This window comes from Coturnix japonica, chromosome 3 (genome assembly GCF_001577835.2).
Source record: "Coturnix japonica isolate 7356 chromosome 3, Coturnix japonica 2.1, whole genome shotgun sequence".
NCBI classification, from domain to species: Eukaryota; Metazoa; Chordata; class Aves; order Galliformes; family Phasianidae; genus Coturnix; species Coturnix japonica.
The window spans coordinates 60698815-60717349 of NC_029518.1; the positions used below are offsets into that span (position 1 = coordinate 60698815).

An 18535-nucleotide genomic window follows, 5' to 3' on the forward strand; every position below is an offset into this window, starting at 1 on the left:
ACTGAAGGCTTCTTATTTTGTCACTCAAACATCGCCGATACATAAAATAGAAATAATAATAAACTACATTTATAAGAACACAGGGCAAAATATGACAGTGATGTTTGTTTGAAAACGTGTAACTTTAGTACTATTGTGATTCATATTAATAGTAGTGCTTTGTAACATTATTGGAAATCCTGGGAGTATGCCTTCATTTTATATTTTTAACCTTCCTAATGATTGCCTTGGTATGTAATTGTTTGTCCAGATAGGGTTTTTGCATTTAACTTGATAGCATCTTAGATTGTATGTAAAGTTATATACTATTCCCCCAAATTTTTCCTAAGTTGCTTTAAGTAATACGAAGATTAGTGGCCCAAAGAAAACAAGTACTTCTGACACTCAATAGGATGTAGCTTGTGCTTACAAAATAGAATTTTTATTGGATTTAAATGGTATGCGAGCTTTGTGATGTGTCTATATGACAATAAGATTAGCTAATACTCAAATAGGAAACTTTTTTGCCTTCCTAGATATCTCTTGGTTACATGGGGAAATAAGGAAAGATCCTGTAACCCCAGTTAGTAGGGTATTCTAGGCTACATGTTTGAAATGTGGAAAATAGAGCAGCATCTGGTTATGAAAAATAACTTCTGATGGAATGTGGTATCCAATTCTAAAGTGTAGAAAGCTGTTTCAGTTCTGAATGTGTAGGTATGATAGTGGTGTGTCATTCAGGAAAAATGAAGTGTCAGAGCAGTAACGTGGTCTTTGGCTGCGTCCTTTTACGTATGTTGAAATTTCACTATTAAGAAAAATCAAATTAAGGAAATTTAGATTCTGTACTTTGCATGACATTTATTTTAGAGCAGGTTTCAAAATACAGCTGTTAACAGCTAGTAGCAGATTTTCCACAAAACCATGGCTTGCCTAAGGGAATTCTTACATAAATGGGATTTTCCAAGTCTCTTGACAGCTGAGCATAAATCATACACACTTCTTTTTCCAATAAAATGCCATATTTACTATGATTGGATAATGGCAAAAATCCTTTTTGTGTACAATAATAGATTGTCAGCAATTGTAATCCTTTAATGGCTATAACACACCAGATTGCTAATGTCACTTCCACATTTACCCTGAACGACATAGTTACTGTTATAATCAGAGTGGCATTTGTGTTGATACGACTGGTCTGGTATGGCAGCCATTCGCATTCCTGGTTTAATTTGGAGACTATACAGTTAAAACGTCTTAAGGATGTCACAGGATAACAAGATGGAAATTTGTACTTTCCAGTAAGTGGCCTTTGACAAGTTTGGTTGTAGGTTTCATTACTAAATATTCAAACCTATTTGATGCTAGAGAATTGCTGGAAGTATTTTTAAAGACAGTATATTCCAGATGCACTAGATTATAACTTTTCGAAGTGCTGCATATTTTGTGTGATATATTTATTAAAGTGTGTTTGTAAGAAAAGGGGCAGATGTTGCAATTCAAGAAAACTGAGCTACAGATAAGTCTGCTTGATCCAGGCCAGAGTGACTAAATGTGACTTGAATCTGATACCCTGGATTTGTCTCTTACTCTATAAGAGAGCTGTGATGGTTCATGCATCAGAAGAACACATGCAGTCCTCAGTGCTGGGAGCTATTAAATGACTCCTTTTATTAACATAAGAAGTCCTTGAGCCATACCCAGTGTTCCTTATTCACAAATGTCTGTCCTGGATGAGTAACCAGACGAGGTTAAATGTGATGAGTAGAAAACAGTATATTTTCTCAAAGAACAGGGATTGGGAAACCTTTTCACTTTCAGTATCCTCTTTTGCACTCAAAATTTACAAGTTTATCACAAATGATCTTGTATTAGCCCTGGTCTGTGCTAAAATGTGCTAGAGAATGGTAGTGCTTAAAGACTGGGGAAGGCATTTGAACTTATCTCGCATTTTCCTTACTCTCTGTGCAAGAATTAAGCAAATTTCAGTATTTCTGTTCAGCTAACAGCATGTGTAAAATGGGCTATACTTACAAAATGAGTCTCATTTGATAGTTCTTTGCCAGCAGGCAGTAATAGAAGATGTAATGGGTTCCTTTGGGCCCAGTGCTATTACACAAGGGGAAAATAAAAAGATTCATTTAAAGCTAAGCAGCATGAACAAGCCCAGCCCAAGTCAGATTCACTAAAAAAGGTGCAGATGCTTGACAGGTGTTTCTGATGGAGTTAAAGAAGGAAAAAAAGCTCTGCATGTTTTGAGTAGTCTGTGTTTTCTCGTATTTTCAGTAATTTTAATAGCTCTGTCAAAGAATAAAATCAAATTAAATTAAGGTTAGGATTGTCTCCTGGAGAATCTGACTCTTTGCACACAACAATCCTGTCACAGAAAAGCAGTGAAATGAGTATGGTGTGTATACTTACGGAAATTGGAGACTAGGTTAACTTCCAGATCAGTGTAGCCAGCCCACTGTGAGACCCAGAGCAAAGGATGCAGTAAATTCCATTTAAAGTGGCAGCTCACTTAGGATCTCCAACCTGCTTAAGAGGAATTTGGTGAATTGTTCTAAACTCTATTATATTTATATACAAGGAACACATGAAATTCATCCAAGATGTTACATCCGTGTAATGTGTTAACATGGAGAATAATACTACTGTGAATTAATTCATAATTTTGACCAAAGTCAAGTAAAGAAAAAGACTGTTAAATTACATTGCATAGTTGCTTCCTTTCCCTGTAACCATGCAACTGAATGTTGGATATGAGCACTTGTCTGTCTGATGGCTGAGTTCCAGCTGCTTTCTTTTTTCTTCTGTTTTTTTTCTCTTCCAGTTCTCTTAGTCCTCAATTCATTTTGTGTGTTATTTTGTAAGTAAATCAGTTTTAAATTAGTGTGTCCAAAGCTCAATAACTCAGTGTCAAAGCCATGATTTTGCATAATTCAGGGGAGGTTTTTTTGTTTTGTTTTCAGGGTGTTTCTTTTTTTTTATATAAAGAAGCGTCTGGACAGAATGTCATTTGTTAGATAATGTAGGGGTTTTGTTGAGACCCACCAGCGGATTCACTGCTTGATGCAGCTGGGTGATTGTGTTCTCTCACGTGCTGCCCTGGGCTTCCTAGTGTTGTGTGCTGCATTTAAAGCAACCTCTGAGTCCTCTTAAAATGATTTCTATAGCATTTATGTCTTCCCATTATTTATTTGTAGTAGTTAAGCTACATAAACTCCCTTTCCAAAGGTGACTTAATCTGTTGCTGTTTTTAAGAATGTAAGAGAATATTTTACTCATCTTGGGGGTAAACCCAAAAGCGGGCCAAACAAAGACTGTGGTGCTATTTAGATGTTAGACAGCTGGACGTTTAAATTTACTGGCATCAAGTTAAATCCCCAAATCACTTTCAGTTCTCTCTTCGGTGTCATATCTTTCCTCACCTGAATTCCTATGTACAGTTTGTTTGCTCTCTTGCTGTGCTAATTTGCCACTCGACCAAATCTAAGTGGCCGTATGACCAGCGATGTTTCTGTGTTTTTCTCACCCCAGAGGGAAGCCACATGCATGTTGCTGCTGTTTCTTAGCCAGCTGGCAAGCTACGTGGATGGCTTTGTAAGCCAAACTGTACACAGCCTGGGGTTATATACAGTGTTCGCAACATGTGATTTAGCCTATCACTTTTTCTATATGCTAGTTAGACCAGTGCCATAATTCTCAGTATTTTATGTTGTGTGTTGTTGCATTTCCTTCATAATGTAATAATACATTTAATTGTGTTGAATGATGGCATGGAATACCTTTCATTGAATACCAGTGCAGGGAATGCTTTTGGCTATTTGAAATTCAGTTTTCTCTGAAGATGTTTGCTGTTTAGCCTCATTTTAGAGCACAAGTAATCTGCACACACTAGGTAGGGATTGATTATTGAGTTTACAAACATTGGAAATTAAAACAACAAAATGCAGAATATGAACTTGACCAACTGCATTTGCTCACTTGGGAATTAAGTAAGGAATGTGAATAAAGAGTTTATAGAGAAATATATATTGCAGGAATATGGTCCTGCATACCTTGTGTGCATTTTAATATTAAAAAGCATAAATGTCTTTATTACAATATGTTATTTTTTTATTGCTTTTAGAATATATGCAGGTTCTAAGAGAAATGTAACATTTTTTTTTATTATTTTTTAATTTATTTTTTTTTTACTGGCATAGTCTCAATAAAAGGTGGATAAAGACTTGTGGTATTGTCAAGCAACTCCAAACACATACATTTTGTGAAATTTGTAAGACCAGCAACCTAAAGGAAAAGCAGCTGAGGTATAAAAGAATCTAAGAATGACATTGTAGATTAGGCAAACCCCAGTCTTTTATTTTAAGTATAAAAACTTTTGGAAGCAAATAACAATGTGCATTTTGTGACAGGTACAAAATATATATTGTTATTTATGAGTATAAACATATCTAAAGAAACAGAGCCTCCTCGCTGACATCCGTACATTACGATACTTCCTTCATACATGTAAAAAGATTTCTGAGCAGCAAATTAAAGGGATTAAAACAATAAAAGATACAGAAATGAAATAGAATCTAAGGATAAAGAGAAGAAACAGTTTCAGCACATGCAACCTTGCCAATTACAGTGAACCTCAGACAGCAAACTGAAAATCAGATAAAACCTTTAGCCTAACAAACAATGCTGCCAGCATGCTTAGGTAAGAAGAAAGAACATGCTGGGGATAGTAAACCTGATGGAAAAAAATCTTGCCCCTTTTTGATCATAATGTAGAATCCTATCTGTATATATGCATATACACTTCTGTGTGTTTCAGGAAAGAAGAGCTAAAGCAGCTTTCAGCTTAAACCAGTGTGATCTTAGAAAAACAATTAGTGAAGGTCCTCATGATTTTCTCTAAAGCAGTGAGATAGGGATATTCTCATCTTGAGTAAACAGGCACTACAGTCAACATAGGTGGGTGTGTGTGTGTGTGTGTGTATTACATTTAGCGAAAGTTTGACACAGGCTGCAAAATTCATTTTGAGAGACACCAGTAACTGACAGTCGGGAAGGAGGGGTAACATAGACTGGGAAGGTACACTGTTCCAGAAATGGAAGGTGTGAGTTTCGTTGATCTCAGTCATTTTCCCATTATTTTTAATCTAAATTGTAATGATTATGAAATAGAAAAAGAGGTAGGAGCTTTAACAACAGTAAATCAAATCACTGTTTAATCTATTGAATTCACCTGGTGTTAGTTTTTATTTGAATCTTGCATAATGATAATTGATAAGCGCTTAAAAACTCCAAGTGACTCACCTGAATTAAACAGAGTAGCCTTATCTCAACTATTCAGTCTGATAAAAGCCAACACTTGACTGCTTTGATGTCTTAGAACGCAATATCACTGCTCATTAAGACTCTCTGATATCAGTACAGTGAGCTTATGTGATTTACCAGTTTGGCATCTCAGTTGGCCTTCTTAAGAATTGCTACCTACATGCAAGGGAGGGAAATCCTAATGACAGATAACGGTAAAATCTATACTTAAGATAAAGGCAGTTTTTATCACCCAGAAGAATTGTGAAATGCAGTTGGTAAATGTTATTAGGTCCTTTCAAGCTGCAGAATTATTACCTTGGAGAGGGAAAGAGAGAGAGAGAGAGGGTTCTGATGATATGTCAGGGTAAGCAGAAGTTTCCTGCAAAACTAAATTAAGAGTGATAAGCTAGAACACTTCAAACATGTTTTTCATGTAGTCTGACATCTTGCTGTGATATTAGTACTAGATTAAGTTGTACTTGCTGAACATGCATTTGTGCAGGGTATACAGTATTAGTAGTAATGCTTAATACTGATGTTAGAACTAGCATTAAGCAATTCCAGATTAAACCAAATAAACTATATTCAGCTTTTTTCTCTTTTTACATGGCCGTATCCCCTTTCAGTGTCATTGCAGGACATTACCATGAGGAAAGCTTTCCGTAGTTCCACAACTCAAGATCAGCAGCTGTTTGACCGCAAAACTCTGCCTATTCCTTTGCAAGAAACTTATGACATTTGCGAACAGCCTCCTCCTCTTAACATCCTCACCCCTTACAGGTTAGTTAAAATAAAATAAAAAAAATCAAAACTAATTTCTAGCTTTCTATATGTAGTAGAGATTCTATATACAGTTGTCATGCTCGTGTTGAGTAGCTCTGTAAGAGCCACATTGAAAAGCAGGGAAGCCACTTGGGAAGTACAGACAGCGGAAGACTTTTAAAGTGTTAAAACCTTATTCTAGTTTACTCAAATTTAATTCTAATCTACCAATGAGAAGAAAAAGTAATTTTGATATCTGTACGTATTAAGGTGCGTAATGCTCTTGAATGAGAACAAATGGTTGAATTCTATGTAAAGAAATGTCTTCAGTGGAGATGCATACTCTTTGCTCCATCCAAGTCACTTTGGATCTATAATTGCAACAGTAGCCACTCAGATTTACAATTGGGTTGCTGGACTGGGAATTCTCTTATTAAGGACACTCATTTTATCTACAACTTGTATTAAAGTCACTTCTCTCAAATTTGGGCCTCGATATGAGGAAAGATGATAAGAAGTGATGTCATAGGAGATTGGTTTTTGACTTCTAAATGTTCATCTGTGGCAAAATGTTGCCAGGCATGAGATAGTACATATTCTTTAACATGCCTTTATTTTTTGCCTTAATATTTGTTGTCAAAATAAAAATTATATCCTGTTTGGGTGACTGTATTTCAGGGATGATGGAAAAGAAGGTTTGAAGTTTTATACCAATCCTTCGTACTTCTTTGACCTGTGGAAGGAAAAAATGTTACAGGATACTGAGGACAAACGAAAAGAAAAGAGGAAGCAGAAAGTACGTACATCATTAGCTTTGTGGAGTTGGTTGTTTTGTTTTTTTTTTCTTCCTGGTAATGGTTTAATTGCATATATGGTGTACTTTGGTTAGGGTATTAATAACAATCCAAACTTCAGAGAAATAGTTATGGTCATCTTCATTCATCTGAAACTACTTGTGTTCATTCAAATTCCATTGATTTAACAAATATATAATAGTAATATGAATGAACCTACAGCTTTCATCTTGCCTTAAAGTAACTAAAAGCAGATTTGTCAGAACTTGTAAGTCTTCTAGCAGTGACTCAATAAGAGGAAAAAAGAAATGAAGAGTTTTGCTAGACCACTTCTTTTTATAGTACAAACCCCCCCCCCAAAAAAACCCCAAACAAAAAAACAGCAATGCAACCTAAATGAAATCCTTATGTGTATTTGTACTCTAAACAGGGATGAAATTAGTAGGAATTGAGCAGTTTGTATTTCTTAAATTTCTTTAATTTCTTAAAATTAAATAAACAGTTTAGAAAAGATGGTGCTACTTTTTTTGTTTGTTTCTTAATGATTCTGTGTGTTTCTTACATAAAAGCAGTAAGTATAACTGATTCAGAATTTCATTTCAGGCAGTATAAAAATCTTCCTAGGCAATTATTTTTCTGTGTCGTATGAGTAACTTATGCATTAGAATGAAGCCTTTTACAGTGCTTTTTGGTTTATATATTTGTGTTGACCGAAACTTAATTTTTTTGTTATTTCTTCTTGCTCTTAAATTGGGATTGTTTTTCGTTGTTTTATGCATGATGTATAAATGCAACTAGTTGAAAAATACTGTCTTAGTTGTTAATTTTGTTTGCACAACTCTCCTACAGCAGAAAAATCTAGATCGCCCTCATGAACCAGAAAAAGTGCCAAGGGCACCTCATGACAGACGGAGGGAGTGGCAGAAGCTCGCCCAAGGTCCAGAGCTGGCAGAAGATGATGCTAACCTCTTACATAAGCACATTGAAGTTGCTAATGGCCCAGCCTCACATTTTGAATCCAGGTTTCTTTTTTTTCTATCCTTTATTAAGTATAGATACGTGTACTATGCAGCAAACATGTTCGAGGAGTGATAGGTGATGAGATGCTACTGCTTTTCTTGAAATACACTGAAAATTATTGATTCAGTTCTATTAAAAGTCAGTTTTAAAATTCTCAGTCAGTGTATCTGTACATGAGTTACTATTATCCCGTTATTGAAGTCATCTGTCTGTGACTTAAAGGAAGTATAGTCAGTACATTCGAGTCTTGACCTACAAAATCCCTATTATTCCAGTCTCTTGATTTTACTTTCAGCAGAGACTGCCAAGATTATATGGTGGGTGTGATGTGAACAAATGTCCATTTGGAACTCGAATGAGATCGCTGAGCTTCTCTTTACTCACGAGCAAATCCAAGATTTGATTGATGTTTCTGGTTACAGTCTATTACAAAATCCAACCTGTTGGATTTTCATTTCACAGCACAAATTTGCAGGTGGCTAAATGCAGTGTTTTACATGATTTTCTTCCTGTTTCTTGCTGTTGCCTGTGCAAAACCAATTCTGTTTTGTCAGCTGAGAGAATTGTGATAAGAAAAAGGGTGGGCAAGTAATGTCAGCAGTTTTGGAGGTGTGTTTTTGGTGTGATTTGGTTTGCTTTGGGTTTTTTTTTTTTTTTTTTTTTTTTTTTTTTAATGTGTTGGTTGTATGTTGCCCTATAAACCAATTAATAAATGCCCCTCATCTTTCACTGGCCAGGTATTTTAACTTAGTAGGGCTTTCAAATAAACTTAATAGTAGCAATGGATAACTACAGCGTCTGTTGGAGATGGTACTCTGTATCTGAGAAGTGGAAAAACCTACTTATAGAAAAGCTAGCCCTTTGAATTCATAAAGGAAAAATGATCTCAGTTCAGTCAGTAGGGTACTACTTAAGCTATGGCAGAGTGTTTTTCTGGGAACAACTTTGTAGTATCTTATCTCTGTAAGCCAGTCTGTTAAAACATCTGCTTTCCTGCTGTCCTTTTCTTTTGTTGTACGGGATTCCATATTAGACACACTTGTTGCAGGTCTCCTTTTATATCCAGGACCCTCACCAAGACCTTGATTATCTCAATAACAGTAGTGAAATTATGAATAATGCAGTAGTGCTTGAAAGCGCTGCATGTGCAGAAGATGTTGTTCAGATACTGAAGAACAGAGTGCTTTTGAATGACAAGCGTAGAAGTTTTGCCCTCTAATTATTTAACAGGCTTGGATATTACACTGTTAGGAGTACACATAAAGGTGAAATATTACTGTAAGCATTGGACAGTGTTCTGCAAATGCATTTCATCTTTATTTCATTGAGACATTTTGACAGTTATATATATTTTTGTTGAGTGGTTAATTAAAATTTTCTAGCTGGTCGGGTCCTTAAAGGCTGTCTAAATGTGCTGGTTGGTCTTTATTTGCATGTAGCTGTATTTGATGTTACTACTCAATAGTAAATCTTCTTTGGGGTACCTTATTTGTATCTATTATATAGCTACAAAATACTAGATCTAAAATAGTGCGTTCTCTAGCACGGAGAATGCTGGAATACAGATTAAAATTCTGGAATGAAGATCCTCTGTCAAGATCAATTAAATTATTCAGTTATAAATTCTACCACTTGATGGATGTTATGAAAGAATGTTATAAAATAGTGTGTTTGCTCCTGTGTCGTGTTTGAGGAGCTGAGACTATTGCAAATACAATGCCTGCTGCATAACATACTGTTAAATGATTATTCTTGGTTGTACTGGTATGCTTACCTAAATCAAAGTAACGTGATTCGTTAGCACAAAGATCAGACATATCATGTAGAAATTGTCTGATATACCTGTCAAAAACACTAAGCCTTTGAGTTGCTAGAAGCAGTGGCATGGGAAGTTGGATATGTTATTAAAAAATCATTAAATATATAATATGCAACATTAGTGAAGAGAAGACCTTGGAATTCAGAAACAAAACCGAAATATAAAACAGTAGCAGAGAGCAATAATACTTAGATTTAATAAAGGATCATTTTTCACTGTTTTCTTGCAGATCTCAAGCATATGTGGACCATATGGATGGATCATATTCTCTTTCTGCGTTACCCTATAGCCAGATGTCTGAACTTCTGAACAGAGCTGAAGAGCGAGTGTTGGTCCGACCACACGAACCACCACCACCACCTCCAATGCACAGTGCAGGAGATGTGAAACCTGTGCCTCCTTGTGTTAGGTAGGCAAAGAGCAGTCAAGTCACGTACAGTCCTGTTGGGAAATTTTTCTACTACCCCACTAACAGTTATTAGCATTACTTCCCTGCAGTCCAGGCAGTGCACACATTCTGTGTCAGTCCATTAACCTGACATCTCCACAGCCACAGGGCCATGTAGGCATGTAACCATCTCAATGTTTAGCTTTGGAGTTTTGAAAGTCTGGAAATCTGACATTTGTACTACTGAGCTGTGTTTCATTATACACAAAAGGAAGAACATACAGTGGTAGGAAGGTTAGCTGACAAAACTACACATTCATTCCATGTTCTAAATTACAGTGACTTTTTTCCCTCTATTATTTTTATTTTCATTTCTCCACCTTTTCAGAACTGGATACATACTTAAAATATTTTCACACCTCTGGCACTTTGTTATCAAAAATCCTGGTTTAGGGTCAGCTATGTACAGTTTGGAATAAAGAACTGTTAAGGTGTTTCATCTGTGAGATGTTAATCTCTCAAGAAGGACGTCTTTTTACTGCCCAAGAGAATATATGTGGAAATGCAACACTTTTAAAATTAATTTCACTGCAGCAGCTGAAAGAAATCCTCTGGTGGTCTTTCAGGAAAGTAATTTCACTATTCCTATTTGTATTTGATTCACGTATTGGCTGCACTATGATGAATATATAAAGAGGTGTATATTTATATGCTAGGTAAAACTGATGACCTTTAATATAAGCCTTACTCACTCTGTCCTCAGACCTTAAATACATATTTCATTTTTACTCATTGCTTTTAGTGTTCTTGGGGGTTTGGGTTAATTGGTTTGGTTTAGGTTCTGTTGGTTAAAGCAGTTAATCAACCACTAGTTCCCTTTAGTTAACTAACTTCAGATAAATAACTTTGATTTACTGAGAGTCAAGAGGAGAGAATAATACTCGCCATAGGAAACATCTAATGAAGATGCAGCTTTATATAAACTTGATTAATAGTTGGATGTGAGCAAAGGTCTGTTGAAAGACTGATGCATATTGTGTTCTGAGAATTACATGCATTAACATAAGTTACCTTGAAATCGTCATAGTACATAACACTCTCTAATGGCCAGTGCTCAGTATTCTTAAGTTGTAGAAATTAATCTATGACTATTTTTTTCATGGTGCAACTCTAATAACTTTGTCTTCTTATTTCAGTTCTACTACTGGATTGGTAGAAAACCGTCCTCAATCACCAGCGACAGGCAGACCACCAGTATTTGTGAGCCCCACTCCACCTCCCCCCCCACCACCACCTCTTCCGTCTGCTTTGTCCACCTCATCACTACGAGCTGCGATGACCTCCACACCACCTCCCCCAGTCCCACCTCCCCCCCCACCTCCCACTGCTGCTCTGCAGGCCCCAGCCGTGCCACCTCCACCAGCTCCTCTCCAGATAGCTCCTGGGGTCCTACATCCAGCTCCACCTCCAATTGCCCCTCCCCTGGCACAGCCCTCCCCGCCTGTTACTAGAGCTGCACAAGTGTGTGAAGCAGTACCGGTCCACCCAGTTCCTCCTCAAGGTGAAGTACAGGGACTTCCTCCACCACCCCCACCTCCTCCCTTGCCACCTCCTGGCATTCGGCCCTCTTCTCCTGTCACAGTTGCAGCCCTTTCTCACCCCACTCCTGTTCTTCATCCTCCTCCCACGACCATTGTCCCTGGCCCTCATGCTCCTCTCATGCCTCCATCTCCACCATCCCAAGTGATTCCTGCTCCTGAACCCAAACGCCATCCTTCAACTCTTCCTGTAATCAGTGATGCTAGAAGTGTGCTGCTGGAAGCAATACGAAAAGGTATGGAACAAAAAGAATGATCTCAGAAACTTAATGAATCCTCGTTGGCTTTGAAAGGTGGAATATTTAACATAGAAGAATTTTGTATAGAGAAATGCATCTTAGCTGTGTTTCTGTCTTCTGTTCTTTCAATGTGGAGGCTGCTAAATAGATTTTCTTTTTTTCTGTTTTTAATTGCCCTTATCAGATCTTTAGTTTGGATGGCAAAACTGGTTCTCTGTTAAAGTTAGATTGAAAGAAGTGTACATGAGTTTATCCACGATCTTTGGAGATTATCTCTTCATTTCTGTCTGCCTATTTCTCATAGCCCGCAGATTGCATAGAAGACGAAAACATTTATTATCACAGATTTCTAGATAAAAGCAGAACAGTTCACTGAACATTTTGATCATATTATCGATGTATTACAGTAACATCTAAATGGAGTTCAGAAATTACTGCTAAAGACCTAAAGGTGTTTAGTTTGTAGTCTGAACATGTCTCCACACAGTGGTGTTGAACAGAACAGTTTCACATCCCCAGCTGACAAAGTGTAAAGTGAATGGCAGAGACTCAGGGCAATGTTTCCTGGTCATCCAGGGGAAGGAGTTGTATCTACAAACTGACAAATCCCTGCTGCACTCTGAGTGCTGCTGTTGGACTGTGTGGTATCTTTGAATACTGAATCTTTCTCGAATGTTCCTTGTACTACATTCTTTGCTTTTCTGTGCCTCTACAACACATTACAGAATCTGTAATGTACTGTAATGTCCGTAGATAGTCTGTAATACTAATCTGATTTTTAAAGCATCTATAAGCACACGAATTGATAACATTTGAGTAGAGTAGTATCTGTACCAACAGTTTTTGAATACAACAGTAGTAGGGGACATCAGCAAAAAAACTGAGGTTGGCCTGCTGATAGAGTTTAGCTGATCCCTGAAAAAGCTTTTGACTGAATCTTGCATAAGAAAGAGGCCCAATTACCATAGCTTAAATTCCACCCAAGCACGTGTGCTATCACCTGACAGTGGAGGGGGGGACTATTAAGTACAGGATTTAGGTCAGTCTACAGTGTCATGAATATAAATCCCCAAATACACTATCTCTATCTTGTTTCTCATTATGTTACTAGCATTGAGCTTTCTTACGTTATCAGTATGTTATTTCAGCTTTGTGTTTAACACTTAAGTAAAATTTTATGCTAAAACAGGCTATTGAATGATCAAAACTGAGTTACAGGAAATTGTATCTTGGTAGGATACCCAAATAGCTTTAACTTTTAATTGAAGCCATTAAGAGAGAGTATAAAAAAGTGTTTGGAAATGTGAATAGTAGAATGGCTTTATCACTTAGAATGGTGCTAAAAATATGGATGCATCTCTAATGGAAAATCATAATGTTCTAGTAGGACTGGTGGTCCTACCTGCAGCAGTAATTCTGACATTCCCCTCTCTAAAAGCTGGCAGAGAACTTCCTCCTGGGGAGGACAGCGTCCTCTCAGTCTTTGCTTTGCTGGCAAAGCATTCAGTGATTTGTGAGCTAAATATTTGTATGATGTTAAAGCAGGACAGTAACACTTCTGTGATTTGATGTTCTTCAGGTATTCAGCTGCGTAAAGTTGAAGAGCAACGCGAACAAGAAGCTAAACATGAGCGCATTGAGAATGATGTTGCTACCATACTTTCTCGTCGCATTGCTGTGGAGTACAGTGATTCAGAAGATGATTCAGAATTTGATGAAGTGGATTGGTTGGAGTAAAATTAATGCATTGCTGTACGCTACAAAGTCGAATGCTAATGTCCATTGTGGTGCTTGTTCTTTGAAAGTTTGATGGTCATTTCTAGTGTTTTTTGTATTCTTTTCTTTACACGATTAATCCATGTTTTTCTACTTTTCGGTTTACAAACAATTCCTAGTGCATCTTTTGAAACTAAATGTTTTACAGTGGCTTTTCTTACACATCTCTTTCTTTGGAAGAACATACTTCGTTCCAATAGACCACTAAGTATTAAGCATGGGCAGCTGTTGGTAGAGTAGCAGTTTCAATTTTTTGGCATATCTTAACTGTGCACTTTGTGAATTTTAAGTTAATGAAGGCAACTGAGATTGACATTCCGAGGGCAGCTGTATGTACTAATGAGCCTTATTCCCCTTCTGTACTGTTTTAAAAACATTAAACCTAGCTATTGAGATATCACTGCCTCAGTTACATCTGTACAATAGAAGTACGTATAGTTAGCAGCACTGAACACACTGAAAGGAAAATTGATCTTTTGGGGTTTTATTATTGTTTTATTGTTGTTTTAAAATAATTATGGCCTTATTTGAATGTTTAGAGATTCCCTTTCCCTTCTTCCCTCCCAGGTACATATTGTGTGGTACTATTTTTGCCTGCATAATACGAGTTTAATTTTTTTCCTTGTGAATTCTTCTGACTTAAACATGCTGTGTAACTTATGTAACTGTTAAAATAACAGTTTGATTTAATAAATGGTTCATTTTAAATGTTCCTGGTTGTTGCTCCTTCAACAAAGCCTGCTTTCTACTGCTGCAACTGAGGCATGCCTGGATATCACAGATTGAATCTGTGGCCTTCGAAGGTGCAGTAAGTATTCTACACTTGACTGAAGGACTTACCACAATGTATATACTCTTATCATCAATTGATAAAAGATGAAAACTTAATGTGATCCATTAGTTTAAAAAAAGAAAAGCGGAGCTTGTGCCCTACGTGAATTAAGTGGTTGTTTTTTGTTTGTTTGTTTTTTAAAGCTTTACCATTATTGTATCTTGAGAAGTTAGAGGTACAGCGGTCAAAATCATCATCAGTGAAAGATTGCTAAGAATATGGGTGATACTGCAAAGTGATTTTTTAAGTACTAAGAGTGCTGTATATGTTGAATAGTTACAGGGATTGTGTGTTTCCATTCTCTGGAACAACTTCTTCGAGTGCGAGCGTAAAGTCAAAACTCTTTATTTAGTGGAAGCGTGAGAGGCTGCAAGAGTGCTCTACCCTGCTTAGTCCTGGAAAATGGAATTACCGAATAGTGGGAAAACAACATCTGAAGTTTGAACAAGATTTCTGAAGGTGAGGTATGAGATGTGAAGAGGGTGGGTTTAGATTACATATCAGGAAGAGATTCATTACTGTGACACTGGAACTGGTTGCCCAGTGAGGCTGTGGATGCCCCATCTGTGGAAGCATTCAAGGCCAGGCTGGATGGGGCTGTGAACAGCCTGGCTTAGAGAGAGGTGTCCTTGCCTATAGCAGGGGGTTGGAACTACATGATCTTAAAGGTCCCTTCCAACCCAAACCACTCTATGATTCTGTGTTCTGTAGGATGGAGAGCAGTTTGCGGAGGGATGTGGCTATTAGGCTGCTTGTGGGACTGAGCAAACCTCCACAAGTGCAATCAAGTAGGAATGCAGCAGCTCTTCCAGCTTCACTGTCACCATCAGAGGTTATGCTGTAATTTTATCTAATTGAAGAATTTTTTCCACTGCAACAATAATGCCTTTGTTACATTTGTGGTTTTCCTTTTGGATATTCTAGATGCAGCCTGTACTGTCACTTGAGCTGAGCATCATCTTGGTGCCTTGTCTGGAACTGCTCAAAGCTGTTGGTCTCAGTGTGCTGTCACATCTGCCCTGTAGGTGTGCTGGCTGCATCTGCTCTCTGTGAGCTGTGTGTGTTGCATAGCCTCGAGCAAGCAGAGGGGCTAGTGTGGGGAAAAGAGAAACCGTACATAACCGCAGTTACCACATACTTGGCTTAAATATATTAAAGGTCCTGATTGATAAATGGTTGCCATTGGCCTGTTTCACTGTCCAGGTGATTAATAGTACCACTTCCCGACTGGTTCCCAGGGCAGACAAAGCACTCATTTCATCTGACGGAGTCACAAAGTAATGAACCTTGTCAGAGAAAAGTCAGGAGTTAAATTCAGGCAGGATTTCAAAGACAGGATTCTTGGCCTTCTGCCATCGCTACAGCTTTCTGCCATAGCAACTGGTCTCCAGACAGCGATAGCATGATCCACGAGGACTGAGAGCTGATTGTTGGATTTGAATATTTGCATGTACGGATGTATTCAAAGCGAGGCCTCTGCAGTTGCTGTGATTTGTGGCCCTCTTAGTGGAGGTTCTGTCTGCCCTTCTCATTTGGTGGTATGCTGCTTTTGGGGGCTGCTTGTGCCAGCAATTAGCTGCGTAATAGATTATTGATCGCTTTGTCTTGGAAGCTGCAAAATCAAGTCGCCCATATCGAACTGTTTACAGGTTCTGTTGTTTACCTCTGTACATTTACAGCACTTAGTTAAAATCAGAGGCTCAAGGTCTGTCATGGAAATGTCTTAGAAGTGCTGCTCAATGCAAGTGAAGAGAAACCTTTGTAGAAGTTCACACCTTCCTTTCTGTAAGGGGCAATAGTTAAATGTTATCTCTCTTGGAGAGGAAAAAAAAAAAAGAAAAGAGGGAAAGCAAAGAACAAAATAAAAGCACAGAAAGAAGCAGTGTAAGATACCGGGGGGCAGAAATGGAACAGAAGACTGCGGAGTTACAGAATGGGGATCGTTTAGGTTATATCAGAAGGTAAAGGAACAGTGGAGTGGTCATCAAGGACACGCTGAAAATAAACAGATGAATGGATGGGAACAAGTAAGTACTGAGGAAACCAGAATGACAAGGAGACATCATTCTGATTCTTTTTTCACTCAGAGCTGTGTCAGCTCTGCATTTCCCAACCAGCCCAACATAACTCAGCAAGCTGCCCAGTCCCCTGCCCTTAACAAGAATAGTGTAGGGCCAGGGTGTTTGCATGCTCATATAGCTTAACGCTGACTCTTGGGCTGAACATCCCTTTATGTTTTGGCAACCTTGCCCATGGCAGGAGGCTGGAACAGTTTGAGCTTTAAGGTCCTTCCAGCCCAAACTATTCTGGTGTTTTAAAACATGATTGGTAGGTAAAACTGAAGGGGTTCTTCCCACCCTTGCTTGTGCTCATTTATTGGGGCCAGCCACCACTGCAGCCCTGGTAATACCAACTATGAGCACAGGTGAGGGCTGCAGCTGAGGCTGCCCTGGGTGCTCACAAGCAGCCATCCAATGTCCTGGCTGTGCTTGGCCAAACTTCCCAGGATGCAGCCCATGAATTGCTCTTGTCATTCACTTTCCAATGGGATGCTGCGTGCTCTCCTTGTTTTAAATTGTTGTTGTTGTTTCCCGAAGGTTTAGCAAGAAAACAGTGGGAGACTGAAAAATTAAAGCCATAAAGTAATCTGCATATTATCGGTCATTACCATGAATCAAAAAAACAACTTCAGCTGGTTATTATTTCCCCGATAACGTAATTCTCTGTGCTGAGAAAGGTAGGAAACATTTTCACCAGAATAGCAAATGATTTCCTGCTGTGAGCATAATACTGTATTATCAAGCAGTTTAGTGACCACATAAACCCAGCTAATGAAGTTGGCATGAGATATAAGGGCTCTTGGAACAAAAAAAGCCTCAAAAGAGTTTGTGTGTGTGCTGGGAGGGAAGAAGGACTCCAAGTTAAGCACAACTCCCTCAACCTTTCTTCATAGGAGAGGTGTTTCAGCCCTTTGGCCATCACTGTGGCCCTCCTCTGGTCTTGCCCCGACAGCTTTGTGTCTTTCTTTTGCTGGATGTGGCCTCACAAGGGCAGAATAGAGGGGGACAATCACCTCCCCCTCACTGCTGGCCACCCATTTCTTAATGCAGCTCAGGATGCTGTTGGCCTTCTGGGCTGCAAGCACACACACTCATGCCCAGCTTCTCACACAACACAACCCCCAAGTCCTCATCCTCAGGGCTACTCTTAAGTGACTTCCAAATCTGCACTTGTATCTGGGATTGCCCCCACCAGGGTGCTGCATTTTGCACTTTGGTTCATGCGGATCCTCTTCAAAAGACGGAGCGTAAACTGTACCTTTGACAGAAAGAGGACCATGTGGTTTCTCAACCACTCAAGCCCACCTGAAGCATCTCCACCCCTCAGCAGCCCTGCAGCCTCCAGTGTGTCTGCCGCCTGTCGGGCAATGCTGACCCCGCTGCACCGCGGCAGCGCACTCCGGGCCGGACCGGGAGAGGGCAGCAGCACCCTACAAGCGGCGAGTCTGAGGTCGTGCCGAGCATCTCATTTCTTTGCTGCGGTGTTTTCCTGTATTTCCAAATATACCGACTGAAGAAAATCGTGAATGCTGGGAGGTTTGCGAGCATCCGCGCTGCTGATGCGCAGGCAGAGTCCGGAGCGCACGGGGGGCTTCTAGAGGTGCGGATTGCTGTGTTCACATCAGGCTGCTGCTCTACATGGCTGTGGTGGTTCTGCAGGGGCTCTAGTGGGAAAGATGCACGAGAAACGCAGGGTGTTACAGGTGTCATTCCTCGCGTGTCGGTACCATCCTTATGCAGGCTTCAATAAATCAGACTGGCTCTGTTGGTTAAATTTTTGGGTGTTCTTTCTGTGTTCCCACAGCCTCTTTGTGAGCCCTCACTGCCATGCCCTGCCTGTCTGCCCCAGGTACAGGCAACTCTATGAACACCTTCACACATTCCTGCTGCTGAAGGAGCCTTCTATCTTTCCATCTTCCCTTTCTCCCTTCAGTTCTTGTGTTGCTTTGCACATT

General features: G+C 39.0%; 1 protein-coding gene across 2 annotated transcripts in view; it reads left to right on the forward strand.

Annotated features, from left to right (window-relative positions):
* The window catches only part of WASF1 (WASP family member 1), a 71137-nt gene extending 56737 nt beyond the window's left edge, over positions 1–14400 (forward strand). For both annotated transcript variants that reach the window (XM_015858798.2, XM_015858796.2), the window contains exons 4-9: positions 5919–6072; positions 6733–6850; positions 7698–7870; positions 9917–10096; positions 11272–11909; positions 13492–14400. In XM_015858798.2, the coding sequence (XP_015714284.1) occupies positions 5919–6072; positions 6733–6850; positions 7698–7870; positions 9917–10096; positions 11272–11909; positions 13492–13649 (1421 nt within the window). In that variant the 3' untranslated portion in view covers positions 13650–14400. The remainder of the gene's footprint in view (positions 1–5918; positions 6073–6732; positions 6851–7697; positions 7871–9916; positions 10097–11271; positions 11910–13491) is intronic.
* The last annotated feature ends 4135 nt before the right edge of the window (positions 14401–18535 follow it).